The sequence below is a fragment of the Triturus cristatus genome, chromosome 1_1 (assembly GCF_964204655.1).
Source record: "Triturus cristatus chromosome 1_1, aTriCri1.1, whole genome shotgun sequence".
Lineage (NCBI taxonomy): Eukaryota > Metazoa > Chordata > Amphibia > Caudata > Salamandridae > Triturus > Triturus cristatus.
The window spans coordinates 614,283,324-614,300,899 of NC_140579.1; the positions used below are offsets into that span (position 1 = coordinate 614,283,324).

A 17,576-nucleotide genomic window follows, 5' to 3' on the forward strand; every position below is an offset into this window, starting at 1 on the left:
ATGAGAAGTGTTTCTCAAATATAAATAGTTTTGTTTCTCATATCTTTTAAAATGTCACTTAAAATGTTCATCTGCCTGAAAAACTACACTCCAAAACTGTGCCTGCTTCCTTTTAACCTTTACAACTTAGGCTGCTACTCTTCCTTATTGGCTCTGCTTAAACCCTTTAGCCCCCATATTCACATTCCTCTTAACTCATTAATTAGGTTAGTTGCTCACCCTCTTATGCGCTTTGTCACACTATCATTTGTCCTTCACCCTCTGGCTCCACTTCCATTTGTATTTGCCTTATTTGACCACAGTTTCCTATGTCTGAGTGTGATTTTTTTTCATGCCTCTCTGGGTTGCCCAGCTGGACTATCACAAGGGCCTTTTGGTAGACCGCCCTCAGCCACCAAAAGTGGAAGAGCCGCTGAAACCAAAACCTCAGGCTCACCCTCGGATGTTACCGCCACCAGCACTTATGCACCATGTGGATTATCGAGAACCAGAGCGGTATGCACGTGAGCAGTGGGCTGAGAGGGAGCGAGAGATGGAAAGGCGTGAGCGCACCAGGGCTGAACGGGAGTGGGACCGTGACAAAGTCAGAGAGGCACCCCCTCGCTCAAGGTCTCGCTCCCGTGACCGTCGTCGAAAGGAACGCGCCAAGTCCAAGGAAAAGAAGAGCGAGAAGAAAGAAAAAGGTGAGTTGACCGTTATGCCTGCCACTCTAACTTGAGTGGTTTGTCAGGTTTTAGCTGTTGGCTAATGAAATGTTCCAAATGAATGTGCGATATGCATGCATTGTTGAATCTGTTTGAGATTTACTCTATTAGCATCCAGTAAAAAGCAGAAAAGCCTAATCTGTGAATTAAAAAAAAAATGCTCTGAAGTGCTGAACCACAGAAGTTGAGAAGTTGTACTATAAGTTGAAGCTTACTAGAGCGAAGTTACAAATGTGGAAACCAGGATTAAGGCCATGTTTTGGGGTGTGTAGCACCACTGTGGAAAACGAACTGCCCGCGCTGTGCACTCTGCTATGAGGAGGTTTAAAGGTGCAGCTCAGTTTTTTCTGAGTAGAGCGGTATTGCCCTTTGTGAAACATTTATGGTGTACTTGGCAATCACTGGTTAGTGTGCAGTCTCCTGTACTGGTCCTGTCATGTTTGCAGTGTATCATGCTGTGAATCGCATTCCTCACACTTTTGCCATCTTGAGTTGGTTTGGAAATGAGGTTTGGTGCAGGGTCAATATGCATACTTTGACACACGAAGTGTCATTTGTGCCTATCTCCAGGGTACAAAGAGTACGATGGCACGGCATGCGCATTGTTTGAAAACAAAAGGACACTTCGGATCCGTAGGGATCGATGCCTAGCACACACCATGGAACTGGCGACCAAAGCGGATTTTCCGCACAACAGCGACATTGAAATGGAAGCAAGAGCTCTAGTAAGAGTTAGGGTGGTCAACACCAGCCCACATTCATCCTTTGGGGAAGAACACGCTCCAGTGCATGAAGAGGGGCATACATTGCTGAGGCTGATCCTTGTATCTGGTTCAAGGACCAAGATGACTGTACCTGCCGTGAGTATGTTCGACCCCGTGTAAAGAATATCTTGCACTCCACTCCACCACACCACAGCCCTTGGTCTCAGGCCAATACTGTGAGCATGCCTCGAACGAACCTGAAAAGGGATTAGAACTTTCTCAATCGAGCAGCAAGGCCACAGCACAGGAACGGCTCTGGCACTACCCCAGCACTGAAGCACCAACCGAACCTCCGGCACCGAAGCACAAGTCGACACTGGCAGACACATAAGCCCCAGAGGATGCCAAGTAGGCGATGACCTATGTTCCCTGTAAGGTGCGCGCACCTTACACTTTGACAGCGCCCAGCACCTCTGCAGGAGTGCACAGCAGAATTCGTCGCAGAGAGGAAGACTTCCCCAGCTGCTCTTTTAAAAAGAATGCAGCAGCATGGAAGGAAGTTTTCTCTTCTTCAGTATTTAGGGTGTCTTTCATAGAGTCACATGCCTGAATCATTCCCCGTCGTCTGAGTGGGAGTCCCACGGTACATAAAAAAGCAAAAATTATGCAAATAACCAAAAACCCTTGGTAACACAAAACCAGGAAGTAAAGTAGCCTAAGCTACATGAAAAAACCTTCCACACTTATGACTATCAAAGTCTGTGAGAAAGTGGCTCTGTATAGTTCGAGGCATGTGGGCTGCTGAATTCATATCTGTGCATAGATCGCCGCCTAGTGTTGGGTCCGGATGTTTGCACGTTGTTGTCCTGGAAGAGTCTTCGAAGTATCCTTGGATAGGTGACTCCTCCCCTGGACTACAGTGCGCATGGGCATCCTCTCCATCCTCAGATTGTTTTTTTCCGCCATTGGGTTCGGATGTGCTATCTTAGCTCAAGTTAGGAAAATATTTGGTCGAGGCCAAAAGGCCTTTAGTTCGCGTCGGTACTGTTTATCGATCGGGTTTCGATAGCATTTTGTTAGTTTACTAACTTTCAGCACCGACTTCTTTCGCATTTACCTGTCCATCGACTACTTCGACGATGGAATCCAGGACGCCATTCAAAAGGTGTCCGGTATGCAATGCGAAGTACCCACACATCGACGTCCATCCGGTGTGCAACAAATGCCTTTCGCCGGACCACGACGAATCGACATGCATGGCCTGTGCCCGGTTCCGTTCCAAGAAGACTCTAAGGAACCGTAGAGCGGCGAGACTCGAGGCGCGGCACCGGCCCCAACAGACATCTTTGACGAGGCCGACGTCGAAGAATTAGAAGTCATACCCTCCAGTCCCGTTTCCGAACACGACCCCGGATCGGACGAGGGCGACGAGTCACTCTTCCACAGAGGTGAAGACGACACCGAGGTAGGAGACGACGAGGAGGCCTTAGGGGCCGAAGAGAGTAGCTCCAATGATGAACAAGGCCTACCTGTTCAAACCGAAGAAAGACCAGCGCCACAGCCTTTGGCTCCGGTCGAGGGATCGCCTTCGGGCCTTACCCGAGACCCATCCCGTAGTTCTTCGGCCCCGCCCTCGGGCCCGGCCTCGGACGTTCAGCGGCAGCCATTGCTGCATAAGCCAGCTGGTTTCCCTACCACAAAACCGAAACCGAAAGCTGCTCCGGTTCATACGAAACCGAAACTGAAAGTGGCGCTGGTCGGATCGAGGCCTTCCACGCCTTCGACGCCAGCGCAACGCGTCGGCACCGACCGCACCAAGAGGGACTTCGGTGCCGAACTGGAATCGGGCGACATCGGAGTCGACAAACGGAAAAAGGCCATCGGCACCGAGAAACCTACTCGGCTACCGACGCCAACGACACCGAGGGCAATACCGCCTGCTTCGCCTCGCGTCGCTCCCTCGACGACGCCGATGCCTCACGTATCGAGGACGTCGACGGTGATCTCCACACCTCGACTCGAGGACCCGCCGGCACCGAAAAAATCCACGCCCGGCTCTACGAACCTGCCCGGTGCCAAAGCCTCAAAGACGCCCCAAGTGCGGCCTGCTGCGACGCAAAGCAACAAAACCACGGCGGCCCTCAAAGACCCGTCGGGTTCCGGCCCGATCGGAGCTCCAGCAACCTCTACGGGGCCAGCCAACATTACCTTCGGCTTGCCTCCGTCAACAATCCCGAAGATGTTCCAACTCAGGACACGGGTTACCCAGACTCCGGTTCCACCGGACGAGACGTCTCCGTCACGTGTCATCGACGCCGACACTGGCAGGATGATTCTCCACGACCGAAGAATAACTTCGGAACCGCCATTGGACCCTTTCAGGATCCCACTAAAAAGGAAGCTGCCTGTGGAATCAGAACCTCTCCTTTATGAACCGTTCCATTCCTCCTACCAGGATCCACACCGGTTCTCCCCCACACGCTCCGACACGGATGCATTGGAGGACTACATGGATGACCAAGCACCCTACCATGTAGACACAGACCCTGATGACCAGCAGGACCCTGATCAAACTTGGGGCGACCCTGCAGACCCCAGTGCACCTCTCGATACACAGGACCCACAAATCTATGGGGCAAAAACATCTCCCACGGAGGATACTGCGGCGTTCAACGCTCTTATTGAACGTGCTGCAAATAACCATGGGGTACAGCTTCACTCAGATACCATCGAGGATGACTTTCTAATGGACACTTTTGCATCCTCAGAAAGACATGTAAAAACTCTGCCAATGCTGAAGGGGGTCCTCAAACCAGCAAGGAACCCACCAGGGCACGAGTGATAAACCCCAGGATTGATAAAAAATACAGATCAGCACCTGGGGATCCTACTTACATCAAAGGACAATTACCACTCGACTCCATCGTCGTAGCGAATGCTCGCAAGAGGGCACACTCGCAAACGACAGGTGACGCTCCTCCCCCGGACAAAGAGTCCAAGGTGCTAGAGACCTCCGGCAAGCGAGTTGCCGCCCAGGCTGCCAACATATGGCGCATAGCCAACACTCAAGCGCTCCTCGCGCGCTACGATAGAGCGCACTATGACACATTGGAGCAACTACTCCAACATCTCCCTGACCAGTTCAAAGAAGGTGCAGAAATTCTTATCAGAGAGGGACAGCTACTCACAAATGCTTCCATCAAATGTGCACTAGATGCTGCAGACACGGCTGCCAGGGCCATAAACACAAGCGTCATGCTGCGACGACATGCCTGGCTACGAATCTCAGGATTCAAGCCTGAGGTACAAAACAACATACTGAACCAGCCCGTCAACCCCGACTATTTATTCGGCCCAGAGGTTGACACCACCCTCAAAGATAAAAAAGGACACGGACACTGCAAAGTCCATGGGCGCCCTCCAAACTCAGTCCTTTCGGAGCGGCTCCTTTCGTCGCCCCGGAAACAAGGGGGCAGGTAGAGGACAGGGGTCACAACAAACGTATAACAAAGGCAATACACAGACCACCTACGATAAAAACACCCGAGGTGGATATCGTGGCTCCAGTACAAAGGGCAGGGGACGTGGCTACGGCAACACCAGGTCCTCCCCCAAGAACAAGCAGTGACGCCCTCTCCCTTCCTCCCGACCACATAACACCTGTCGGGGGAAGACTACAAAGGTTCCTGTCCACGTGGAACTCCATCACCACGGACAGGTGGGTCAAAGATATTGTAAAATACGGTTACTGTCTGGAGTTAACCTCCACTCCACCCACAATACCACCAAGAAACCGTCCTATGTCCTCAGAGCACTTAACGCTCTTACAGCAAGAGGTGCAAAGTATGCTTCTAAAAGGCGCTATAGAGGTCGTCCCCATCCACGAGCAGGGTACGGGGGTTTACTCCCTCTACTTTTTAATTCCAAAGAAGGACGGGTCGCTCAGGCCTATATTAGACCTGAGACCCCTGAACCAGTACATTCTTTCAGAGCACTTTCAAATGCTCACCCTACAGCAAGTCCTTCCGCTTCTCAAGCAGGGAGACTTCCTAGCCTCACTGGACCTCAAGGATGCGTACTTTCACATACCCATCCACCCCTCACACAAAAAATACCTCAGGTTCACTGTTCAGGGGCAGCACTATCAGTTCAAAGTCCTTCCCTTCGGCGTGACAACAGCGCCCAGGGTTTTCACGAAGTGCCTAGCTACGGTGGCAGCACATTTACGGAGGCAGCATATACACGTCTACCCCTACCTAGACGACTGGCTCGTTCAAGCGAAGTCAGCCCAGCAATGTGCAAGCCACATGTCCCGCACCATTCACCTTCTTCACAGTCTGGGATTCTCACTAAATTACCCAAAGTCCCATCTCCAGCCCGCACACGTACAACAGTACCTAGGTGCGACTATAGACACTCTGGCGGCCACAGCTCAGCCAAATTTAGTGAGGATCAACAGCATACAACTGCTGATCTCCAAGTTCAAACCCAATCACTCGCTTCCAGCGCGAGTGTTTATGCAGTTGATAGGCATGATGGCCTCCTGCATCTTCATAGTCCCGCACGCGAGATTACATATGCGCCCACTTCAGGAGTGCCTAGCACGTCAGTGGAATCAGGCTCAAGGACAGTTGAAAGACCTAGTGTTGGTGAGCGGTCGGGCATACAACTCTCTGCATTGGTGGAATCCACAAAACCTTTGCAAGGGCCGACCGTTCCAAGAGCCTGTTCCGCAAATAGTACTGACAGCGGACGCGTCTCTCCAGGGATGGGGAGCTCATGTACTCCACTACACAGTGCAGGGACTATGGACAACACAACAGAAGAAGATGCACATCAACCTTCTGGAACTGATGGCAATCTTCCTGGCCATGAAGGCATTCAAAGTACATCTGTGCAACAAAGTCGTGTTGATCCGGACGGACAACATGACTGCCATGTACTACATACAGAAGCAGGGAGGAACACACTCTCCACAGTTGTCTCATCTGGCTCAGAGCATGTGGAAGTGGGCCATTCAGAGGAACATGTTCCTCATGGCGGAACACCTCCCTGGCAAGGACAACCAGATGGCGGATCTGCTCAGCAGACACAGCCACCAGATGCACGAGTGGGAGTTACACCCATCAGTACTCCAACCGTACTTCCAGCAGTGGGGTCATCCAGAGATAGACCTATTCGCGAAAACGCAAAATGCCAAAGCTTCGCCGCCAGATTCCCACATCCGCAGTCGCAGGGCAATGCAATATGGAAGAACTGGTCCGGCAGATTTGCGTACGCTTTTCCCCCAGCGCCGCTGATACCGCTGGTGGCTCGCAAACTACGACAACACTCCCTGACACTCGTCCTAGTTGCTCCCACGTGGGCACGCCAGCCGTGGTACACCACCTTCCTCGAACTTTCCGTGGTGCCGCATCAAAGGCTGCGGATCAAATCCGCGCATTTGACGCAGAACCATGGAGAGGTTCAGCACCCAGATCCGCAACAGCTGAACCTGGCGATCTGGCTCCTGAAGTCCTAGAGTTTGGCTATCTCAACCTGCCACCTGACTGTATGGACATCATCAAGGAGGCCAGGAGACCCACTACCAGGGCTTGCTATGCAGCCAAATGGAAAAGGTTCGTCATTTATTGCGGTAATAATGACATCAACCCGCTGGACGCATCCATCCACAACATCATCTGTTACCTCTTACACCCATACCGATGCAATCTGGCGTACACCTCTATACGTGTCCATTTGACCGCAATATCAGCCTATCTGCAAACCAGGCAGCACCTCTCTCTATTCAGAGTGCCTGCCATCAAAGCATTCTTGGAAGGGCTCAAACGAGTCATTCCACCTAGTCACCCACCGGCTCCAATGTGGAACCTCAACTTGGTCCTCACACGCCTGATGGGTCCACCCTTTGAACCTCTACACTCCTGCGAGATTCAATTCCTTACCTGGAAAGTGGCCTTCCTAGTAGCGAACACTTCCCTAAGAAGAGTTAGTGAACTCCAGGCACTAACCGTTCAAGAGCCATTTATTCAGGTTCACGCCAACAGGGTCGTACTACGTACCAACCCCAAATTCATGCCCAAGGTAATATCGCAGTTCCACATGAATCAGACTATTGAACTGCCCGTTTTCTTCCAAAACCCACAAACTGTTGCAGAAAGGGCACTACATACACTAGATGTACGGAGGGCCCTCATGTACTACATCGACAGGACTAAACCATTCAGGAAGACAAAACAACTGTTCGTTGCCTTTGCCCCACACCACAAAGGTAACGCCATCTCCAAAGCAGGGATAGCCAGATGGATAGTTAAGTGTATTCAAATCTGTTATCAAAAGGCAAAACGCACATTAACTATTCCACCACGAGCCCACTCAACACGTAAGTTGGGGGCTTCCATGGCCTTCCTAGGAAATATTCCCCTGCATGATATATGCAGAGCAGCCACATGGTCCACTACACACACATTTACAAAACACTATTGTGTAGATGTGCAGTCAAAACAGCAGGCAGCTGTAGGACAGGCTGTTCTCAAGACACTTTTTCAGACCGCTGCAGCTGGCACGGGTAGCCGCCGCTAATAGAGGGCACTGCTATGTATTCTATGCACAGATATGAATTCAGCAGCCCACATGCCTCGAACTGAATATGCTACTTACCAGTATGCATCTGTTCTTGGCATGTAGGGCTGCTGACATTCATATCGCCCTCCCTCCTCCCCGGCGCCTGTCGCAGCTGCAGCTCTCAGAATTACTGCAAGCATGGTCATCACTTTCTGTATCTACTCCATCACTGCCACAATGGCGAAAAACAATCTGAGGATGGAGAGGATGCCCATGCGCACTGTAGTCCAGGGGAGGAGTCACCTATCCAAGGATACTTCGAAGACTCTTCCAGGACAACAACGTGCAAACATCCGGACCCAACACTAGGCGGCGATCTATGCACAGATATGAATGTCAGCAGCCCTACATGCCAAGAACAGATGCATACTGGTAAGTAGCATATTCATTCTGTTCCCTAATAGGTACAGGGTGTACAGAGTCCACAGTCCCAGGGCCTTGGCTACTGCAGGAGCTGTAGTAGTCCTAAGTGGAATTGCTTCAGGGTACCTAGTAGCATGATCCACTACTACTAGAATAAATTTGTTCCCTGAGGCTGTGGGAGGTTCAAGTGGACCCCCAATGTCCACACCTACCCTTTCAAAGGGGACCCCCACCACTGGTAGTGGAATGAGGGGGGCCTTTGGGTGGCCACCTGTCTTGCCACTGGCCTGACAGGTAACACAGGAGCTGACAAACTCCTTCACCTTTTGGTGCATCTGGGGCCAGTAAAAGTGACTCACTAACCTTTCCCAAGTTTTGGATTGCCCCAGGTGTCCAGCTAGGGGGATGTCATGAGCCAAAGTTAGGAGGAACTCCCTGTACTTCTGTGGCACTACCACCCTCCTGGTGGCTCCAGGAGTGGGGTCTCTTGCCTCAGCATACAGTAATCCCTCTTCCCAATAAGCTCTGTGGGTACCACTGACATCTCCCCTGGCTTCTGAAGCAGCTTGTTGTCTCAGGCTTTCAAGAGTGGGACAGTCTCGCTGACCCTGGCACAGCTCTTCCCTAGAGGGTCCCCCTGGGCCCAAGAGTTCAACCTGGTAAGGGTCAAGCTCCATGGACTCAGTTCCCTCAGGGGTATCCACATCCTCTCCAGGGGGAGAGGGGTTCTGAGTGTTTGGCTGTACAGAAGCTGGTCCCCCAGTCTTCTTGCCCTTCCTCTTGGTTGGTTGGGCCATTATTCCAGGCTCCAAACCTACTTTTTCACCCTTCCTCTTGCTCTGTGCTCTGGTTTGCACACACACCAATTCAGGGATGCCCAGCATGGCTGCATGGGCCTTTAACTCAACCTCAGCCCAGGCTGAGGTTTCCAGATCATTTCCAAGCAGACATGCAGCTGGCAACTTTGGAGAGACCACTACCTGTTTCAGGCCAGTAACCCCCCCCCCCCCCCCCAGCCTAATGTTACCATGGCCATGGGATGACTAGTGGTGACACTGTCAGCGTTGGTGACTGGGTAAGACTTCCTAATCAAGTATTGCTCAGGGGAAACCAGTGTGTCTTTCACCATAGTGACACTGGCACCTGTATCCCTCAGAGCTTCTACCCTAGTTCCATTCACCCAGGGGTACTGTAAGTATTTCTTTAAATTGGGGGGGCACACAGCTACAGTGGCAAACTCCACTTCTCCCAAGGAGACTAAACTTGCTTCAGTGTGTTCCCAGATTTGCTCAGGGTACACTTCTGATCCCATTTGTATGCTTTCTGCCCCAGGAGTAGCTGTACTGGGTGCCTTAGGGGCTTTGTTTTGGGGGCAAGTTACAGTTAGGTGTCCCTGCTTTTTACAGGTATTACACCAGGCCTTTAAGGGATCAAAGTTCTTCCCCCCTATATGGTTGGGGCACATAGGGAGTAGTTTGGGTCCCACCTGAACAGGTTTTTGGGGCCCTTTGGAAGACTCAGACTTTTTATCTTGGGGATTCTCACCACCTTTCCCCTGGGGAGGTTTTGTGACCACTTTCTTTTGGTCACCCCCAATGGTTGTCTTGGTCACCCTAGTCTTGACCCAGTGGTCCGCCTTCTTTCCCAATTCTTGGGGAGAAATTAGACCTAGGTCTACCAAATGCTGATGCAACTTTTCATTTGTGCAGTTACTCAAAATATGTTCCTTCATGAATAAATTGTACAATCCAGTAAAATCCTGCACACCATGTCCAGCTAACCAACCATCCAGTGTCTTCACTGATAAATCTACAAAATCAATCCAGGACTGGGTCTGGGTTTTGTGAGCCCCCCTGAATCTAATTCTATACTCCTCAGTGGTGAATCCAAATCCCTCAATCAGAGCTTTCTTCATGAGGTCATATGATCCTGCTTCTGGCCCAGAGAGAGTCAGAAGCCTGTCCCTGCAGTTACCAGAGAACAGTTCCCACAGGAGTGCCCCCCAGAGAGGTTTCTTTACTTTCCTGATATCACAAGCCCTCTCAAAGGCTGTGAGCCATTTGGTGATATCATCACCTTCCTCAAATTTAGGGACAATCCCTTTGGGGATTTTAGGGTCAGAAGTTTCCTCCCTATCCTTGTTTTTATTATTGCTGCCACCATTGATGGGTGCTAAACCCATCTCTCTCCTTTCCTTTTCTAGAGCCTGGACTCTAGATCTAATCTTTTGGCCAGCCTCACAAGGCTGTCCTCTTCACTGGGGGGTCCCCCAGTGTTGTCTCTGGGACCAGAGCCACCTGTGTGGTCTCTAGGTGCCCAGATGCTAATTCTTGAGTTGGATGGTATGGGTGCCATCTCCTCCCTAGGGAATAGTATGGGGAGGTTGTTGTCCACCCCCCCCTGTTTCCCTTTCCTCATCTGACTGGCCATCACCATGTTCAGATGGGTGGTCTTTAGCATACTCAGCCAGGAGCTCCTGGAGCCCTTGTTTGGTTGGATGCAGACCCATTTGTAAATTTTTGAGTTTACATAAGGACCTCAATTCCTTGAAAGACAAGTGTAAGTAAGGTGTGAGGTCGAGCTCCTCCACCAGGTCCATGTTATTATTATCACTAATAGCTGGGTTTGTTTGAGACATTCTAACCTGACAGTTCTAACCCTCTACCCTGACTATAGTGACTTTTATTTTTCTAAAATTCTAATGGTACTTAAGCAAGGCCCTAGCAAGACTTTTAGTAATTTTGGAAAAACCAATCAGAATTCTAAAGGCAATTTTTAAGAGTTCTGTCGTGTGATCAGATGGTAACCAAGTAGTCCAACAAATGCAAGTTTGTATCCCACCGCTGATCCACCAATGTTAGAAAGTGGCTCTGTATATACTGTTCCCTAATAGGTACAGGGTTTACAGAGTCCACAGTCCCCCAGAGGCTGATAGAGGTCAAAGTTAGGTATGACCTTACTCTCAAAAGTGGTAGCTTGGTCGAGCAGTAAGGCAGTACCAGAGGACAGTGTAAAGCATTTATTGTACACACTCAGTCAGCAAATGGTTTCACACACTCAATAACTGAACTCTAGGCCAATGGTTTATATATATAAAATATATGCTTGTTTTATTTTTAGAACCACAAAGGGGATAAAAATATACTTTCTCAGAATGAGAGGTTGAATATAAATACTTTTGCCTTGAGCAATAAATTTTTGTAAACAGTCACAGTTGGTTGCAATAAACAATCCTATTTCCTAAACATAATGCATTGAGCTCAATGGTAAATTCAGGTCATTTGTCATAAATTACTTTTCAGATTACTTTTGGAATTCCAGGTCTGGCTCCTAGATCCAGCCCTGGGTCAGTATTCAGAATCAAGTGATGAAAGTCGACTTAATAACTGTAATGATTTTTAAATAATATGTTCGAGGCATATGAGCTGCAGATCACACACTGAGGATAAGATCGCCATCTGGTGTTGGGCTCGGATGATTGCAGGTTGTTGTTGTCTTCGGAAGAAGCCTTTGGTCACGAGGTTGGTGACTCCTCCCCTGGACAACAGTGCGCATGGGCATCCACTCCATCGGCAGATTGTTTTTTTCCGCCATTGGGTTCGGATGAACTTTTTTCCGCTCCAGCAGAAAACTTCCAGCAATCGATTTAACTCTTTAATCTTCATTCCATCGACGTCGACATCAACTCGGACCGGTTCCGGAAGCGGCTGATGGACAGGACACCCTTCAAAAAATGCCCCCAGTGTGGAGCGAAGTTCCCCCACAGTGACCACCACGAGGTTTGCAACCTCTGCCTGTCGCCGGAACACAACGAGTCCACCTGTCCAGCTTGTTCCGCTTTCCGTTCGAAGAAGACCCTCCGGGACCGAAGAGCTCGACGCCATATCATGGCCAAACCAGCTCCAGAACCGGAGGACATCTTTGCTCAAGATGTTCCCGAAGACGACACCGAAGATCTCGAGATCGTGTCCGAGGCCGACGATTCCGATGACCTCATCACTCCAGGGCAGCGTGTGAGTACCACCCCCCCTGCCCCTGCCCCATCCAAAAAAGCATTGGTCAAGACTCCGCCAGCTGGGCCCAGTCGCGACCGCAAATCCTCTTCAGAAGCCCCGCCCTCGGGCCCGGCTCCGAAGACATCTAAGCCTGTGGGTGGCTCGGGCTCGAGCAAACCTCACCTGATTGTGCCTTTAACACCCTTGGCACCCAAACACCCACTGTCGGCACCGAAACAGGCTCCAAGACCGAAATCTCCTTCGGCACAGAAACGTTCCTCGGCACCGAAGTCTCCACCGGCACCGAGACGTTCTTCAACATCGATGCCTGAAAGTCCATCGGCACCGAAAACTCAGTCGGCACCGAAAACTCAGCCGGCACCGAAAACTCAGCCTGCTCCGAAAAATCCATCGGACCCGACAAAATCATCGGCGCCGAAAACTGCGTCCCCGCCAAAAAAAGCTCATAAAGACCCGAAGCGGACATCACAGACACCACCTTCGGAGCCAGATGAACTTTTTCGACCAGATCCTACTCAAAAGCGGATCTACATCAATCCTAACACGGGACATGTGACTGCCATCCCATATAAAAAGCGGAAGCTGGACACTACACCTCCTCCAGCTCCCATACGGAAAAAGGACTGTGCTACTTCACCACTTCGTCCTTCCTCTCCTGTTTTACCTCCTAACCCGTCCCCCCCTCCTCCTCCTGATTCTCCTTTACCTTTACCTTTACCATCTCCCTATCATTCACCTCCTCCACAGGATGATAATGATGACTTAGGGGGAGGGGCGGACCCTGATTTATTTAATGATCCTGTTGATCCAAACGACCCTTTTACGTTCCCAGACCCAGCACCCATGGATGACTGGTCTTATCCTATACCTGACATGCCTGACCCCACTACCTACCCCTCCAAGCCCTCCCCTCCTGATGACCACCTAGGGTTCGGCCAACTTATAAATAGGGCAGCATCATTCCACGGCGTTACAATGCACACAGACGCCCTTGAAGAGGACTTTCTCCTTGATACCTTTGAGCAGTCACAAAAGACTGTTCACATACTGCCCATGATCAAAGGGGTTATAAAGCATGCTACTGAAGTCTTTAAGGACCCTGTTCGAGCTAGGGTTCTCAACCCACGCATCGAAAAAAAGTACCGACCAGCCCCGCAAGACCCTGCATACATTAAGGCCCAGCTCCCTTTAGACTCCCTAGTCGTATCAAATGCCAGGAAGCGCGCTAACTCACAGACAACTGGAGAAACGCCTCCCCCAGACAAAGAGTCTAAGCTTTTAGAAGCATCGGGCAAACGGGTCGCCGCGCAGGCGGCTAACCATTGGCGTATTGCGAATACCCAGACCCTGTTAGCCAGGTATGATAGAGCGCATTATGACCAACTTGAGGACCTTATGCAACATCTGCCTGAACCTTTTAAGTCCCAGGCCTCTGACCTCATCCAAGAAGGCAAATTAATATCTAATGCCTCCATTAAATGCGCCTTAGATGCAGCGGATACTGCTTCTAGAGCGGTCAATACTAGCGTCTTACTCAGACGACATGCCTGGCTCCGTATTTCCGGTTTTAAACCGGAGGTTCAAACCGCAATTCTAGCTCAACCTTTCAACCAAGAGCAACTATTTGGCCCTGCAGTGGATACTGCATTAGAAAAAATGAAAAAGGATAATGAAACTGCCAAGTCTATGGGAGCACTGCAGTCTCATCAAAACCGGGGTTCCTTTCGTCGCTCCTTTTATAGAGGAGGCTCCAAAAACACATCAACTGAGACCACGTCCACCTTTAAAAATTCTGGACAAACATCCCCTAACAGAGGTTATTTCCGGGGAGGTTATAGGGGAAACAATAACAAAGGTCGAGGGCGGGGCAACCACAACAACACCCGCACCTCACCAGCCACCAAACAGTGACTTGCCACCACTCCCCCCAGACCATTCCACTCCGGTCGGGGGGCGACTCCAACAATTCCTGCCTGTCTGGACTTCCATCACCACAGACAGGTGGGTAAGACAAATTATCCAGTCTGGCTACTGCCTCGAACTCATACAATCCCCCCCAAACATACCGCCCAAACAACGTCCAATGTCCTCGCATCATCTCTCTCTCCTCAAACAAGAAGTTCAATCCCTGTTACAAAAACATGCGATAGAACCAGTCCCCCTTCAACATCAGGGAAAAGGGGTATATTCTCTATACTTCCTCATTCCCAAAAAGGACAAAACACTAAGGCCCATACTGGATCTCAGACTACTAAACCAGTATATACATTCGGATCATTTTCACATGACCACTCTCCAACAAGTCCTCCCACTTTTACAACAGGGAGACTTCCTCGCCACATTGGACCTCAAGGACGCATACTTTCACATCCCTATGCATCCCGCTCACAGAAAATATCTACGATTTGTGGTAGATGGGCAACACTATCAATTTACAGTTCTCCCATTCGGAGTAACAACAGCACCCAGAGTGTTCACCAAGTGCCTAGCAGTCGTGGCAGCGCATCTCAGAAGACAACAGATCCATGTCTTCCCCTATCTGGACGATTGGCTCATAAAAGCCAATACATACCAAAAATGCGTTCTCCACACTCATCGCACGATTCAAACTCTCCACGATTTGGGATTCACTATCAACTACCCCAAATCCCACCTACAACCTTCCCACTTACATCAGTATCTAGGAGCAACCATAGATACATCCAAAGCCATTGCCTATCCCAGCACAGCCAGGATAGCCAGTATACAAAATCTCATCTCTCAATTTCAAACTCATCCATCTCTTCCAGCAAGAGTCTTCATGCAGCTCCTAGGCATGATGGCGTCATGCATCTCCATAGTCCCACACGCACGACTTCAAATGCGTCCCTTACAGGAATGCTTAGCACAACAGTGGAACCAAGCTCACGGACAACTTACCGATCTGGTGTTGGTGGACAGTCGCTCACTTCGATCACTGAAATGGTGGAACACCATCAACCTGTCCAAAGGGAGACCGTTCTTAGAGCCTCTTCCACAAGTTGTGCTAACTACAGACGCATCTCTCACGGGGTGGGGAGCCCACCTCCTTCACCATACCACTCAGGGCAGATGGACCAGCCAACAAAAACTGCTCCACATCAACCACCTGGAACTCTTAGCAGTGTTCCTAGCACTAAAATCCTTTCAAATTCACCTAAAGAACAAAACTGTCCTCATACGCACAGACAACATGACGACAATGTATTATATACAGAAACAGGGAGGGACACACTCTCCAACTGTCCCAACTGGCACAGCAAATCTGGAGATGGGCAATTCCCCAAAACATCTACCTGTTAGCAGAACATCTCCCAGGGATCCACAATCAAGTGGCCGACCTCCTAAGTCGCCACACACAACAGATCCACGAATGGGAACTACACCCCAAGGTTCTACTCCCCTTCTTCCAAAAGTGGGGACAACCAGACATAGACCTGTTCGCCACTCCCGAAAACACAAAATGCCCAACCTTCGCCGCCAGGTTTCCACACCCACAGTCGAAGGGCAATGCCCTATGGATGAACTGGTCAGGCAGATTTGCGTACGCCTTTCCGCCTCTCCCACTAGTTCCATTTGTGGTACGCAAACTGAAACAACAGTCACTAACACTAATACTAGTGGCTCCCACTTGGGCACGTCAACCGTGGTTCACCACACTTCTGGAACTATCTTTAGTTCCACATCAAAAGCTACGCCTCTCCCCGGATCTATTAACCCAGAACCATGGAGAAATCAGACACCCAGATCCTCAAACACTGAACCTAGCGATCTGGCTCCTGAGGTCCTAGAGTTCGGTTACCTCAATCTCCCTCCAGACTGTATGAATATCATAAAGGAAGCCAGACGACCTACTACTAGAGCGTGTTATGCCGCTAAATGGAAACAATTTGCCATCTACTGCGCTAATAATGACATACATCCATTGGATGCTTCCATCCAAAACATCATTTGCTATCTACTACACTTGCAAAGATGCAATCTAGCGTATTCCTCTATACGTTTACACCTAGCAGCCTTGGCAGCCTACTTGCAAAATAGGCAACACCTGTCCCTTTTTAAGGTACCAGCCATCAAAGCGTTTATGGAAGGTCTCAAAAGAATTCTTCCCCCAAGATTACCACCTGCACCAGTGTGGAATCTCAATGTGGTTCTAACAAGACTCATGGGTCCCCCATTTGAACCTATGCACAAATGTGAATTGCAATTCCTAACATGGAAGGTAGCCTTCCTTATCGCAATCACTTCCCTGCGCAGAGTGAGTGAAATACAAGCCCTTACACTTGAGGAACCTTTCTTACAACTACACCGTAACAAAGTGGTTCTTAGGACAAACCCTAAATTTCTTCCAAAAGTGATTTCCCCTTTCCATCTTAACCAATCAGTAGAACTACCGGTCTTCTTCCCAAATCCAGACTCGGTAGCTGAAAGGGCCCTACATACCTTAGATGTTAAAAGAGCCTTGCTTTATTACATCGACAGGACAAAACCTTTTCGAAAGACAAAACAACTCTTTGTTGCTTTCGCGCCACCACACAAAGGCAACCCGATCTCCAAATCAGGAATAGCCCGGTGGATAGTTAAATGCATCCAAATATGCTACCTCAAGGCTAAACGTACACTTACAGTTCCCCCTAGGGCGCACTCCACGCGTAAAATAGGGGCTTCTATGGCCTTCTTAGGCAATATTCCCTTAGAAGACATTTGCAAGGCAGCCACATGGTCTACCACGCATACCTTCACTAAACACTATTGTGTTGACGTGCAGGCCAAACAACAGGCCTCCGTGGGCCAGGCTGTCCTAAAAACTTTATTTCAAGCTGCTGCAACGGATACAGGCGACCACCGCTAAGGGGAGCACTGCTGTATAATCTATCCTCAGTGTGTGATCTGCAGCTCATATGCCTCGAACGGAATATGCTACTTACCAGTATGCATCTGTTCTTGGCATGTAGAGCTGCAGAGTCACACACGCCCGCCCGCCTCCCCGGGACCTGTATCTGTTCCAGCATCCGTCTTACTTAGACATTACACATGGACATCCTTTCTTTCTTTTCTATATACTCCATCTTTTCCCATCATGGCGAAAAACAATCTGCCGATGGAGTGGATGCCCATGCGCACTGTTGTCCAGGGGAGGTGTCACC

At 49.9% G+C, this 17,576-nt stretch overlaps 1 protein-coding gene across 6 annotated transcripts in view; it reads left to right on the plus strand.

Moving 5' to 3' along the window:
* The window catches only part of LOC146870713 (apoptotic chromatin condensation inducer in the nucleus-like), an 851,523-nt gene that overhangs the window by 618,204 nt on the left and 215,743 nt on the right, over positions 1–17,576 (plus strand). For all 6 annotated transcript variants that reach the window (XM_085646186.1, XM_085646194.1, XM_085646198.1 and 3 more), the window contains one exon: positions 353–683. In XM_085646186.1, coding sequence (XP_085502312.1) covers positions 353–683 — 331 coding nt within the window. The remainder of the gene's footprint in view (positions 1–352; positions 684–17,576) is intronic.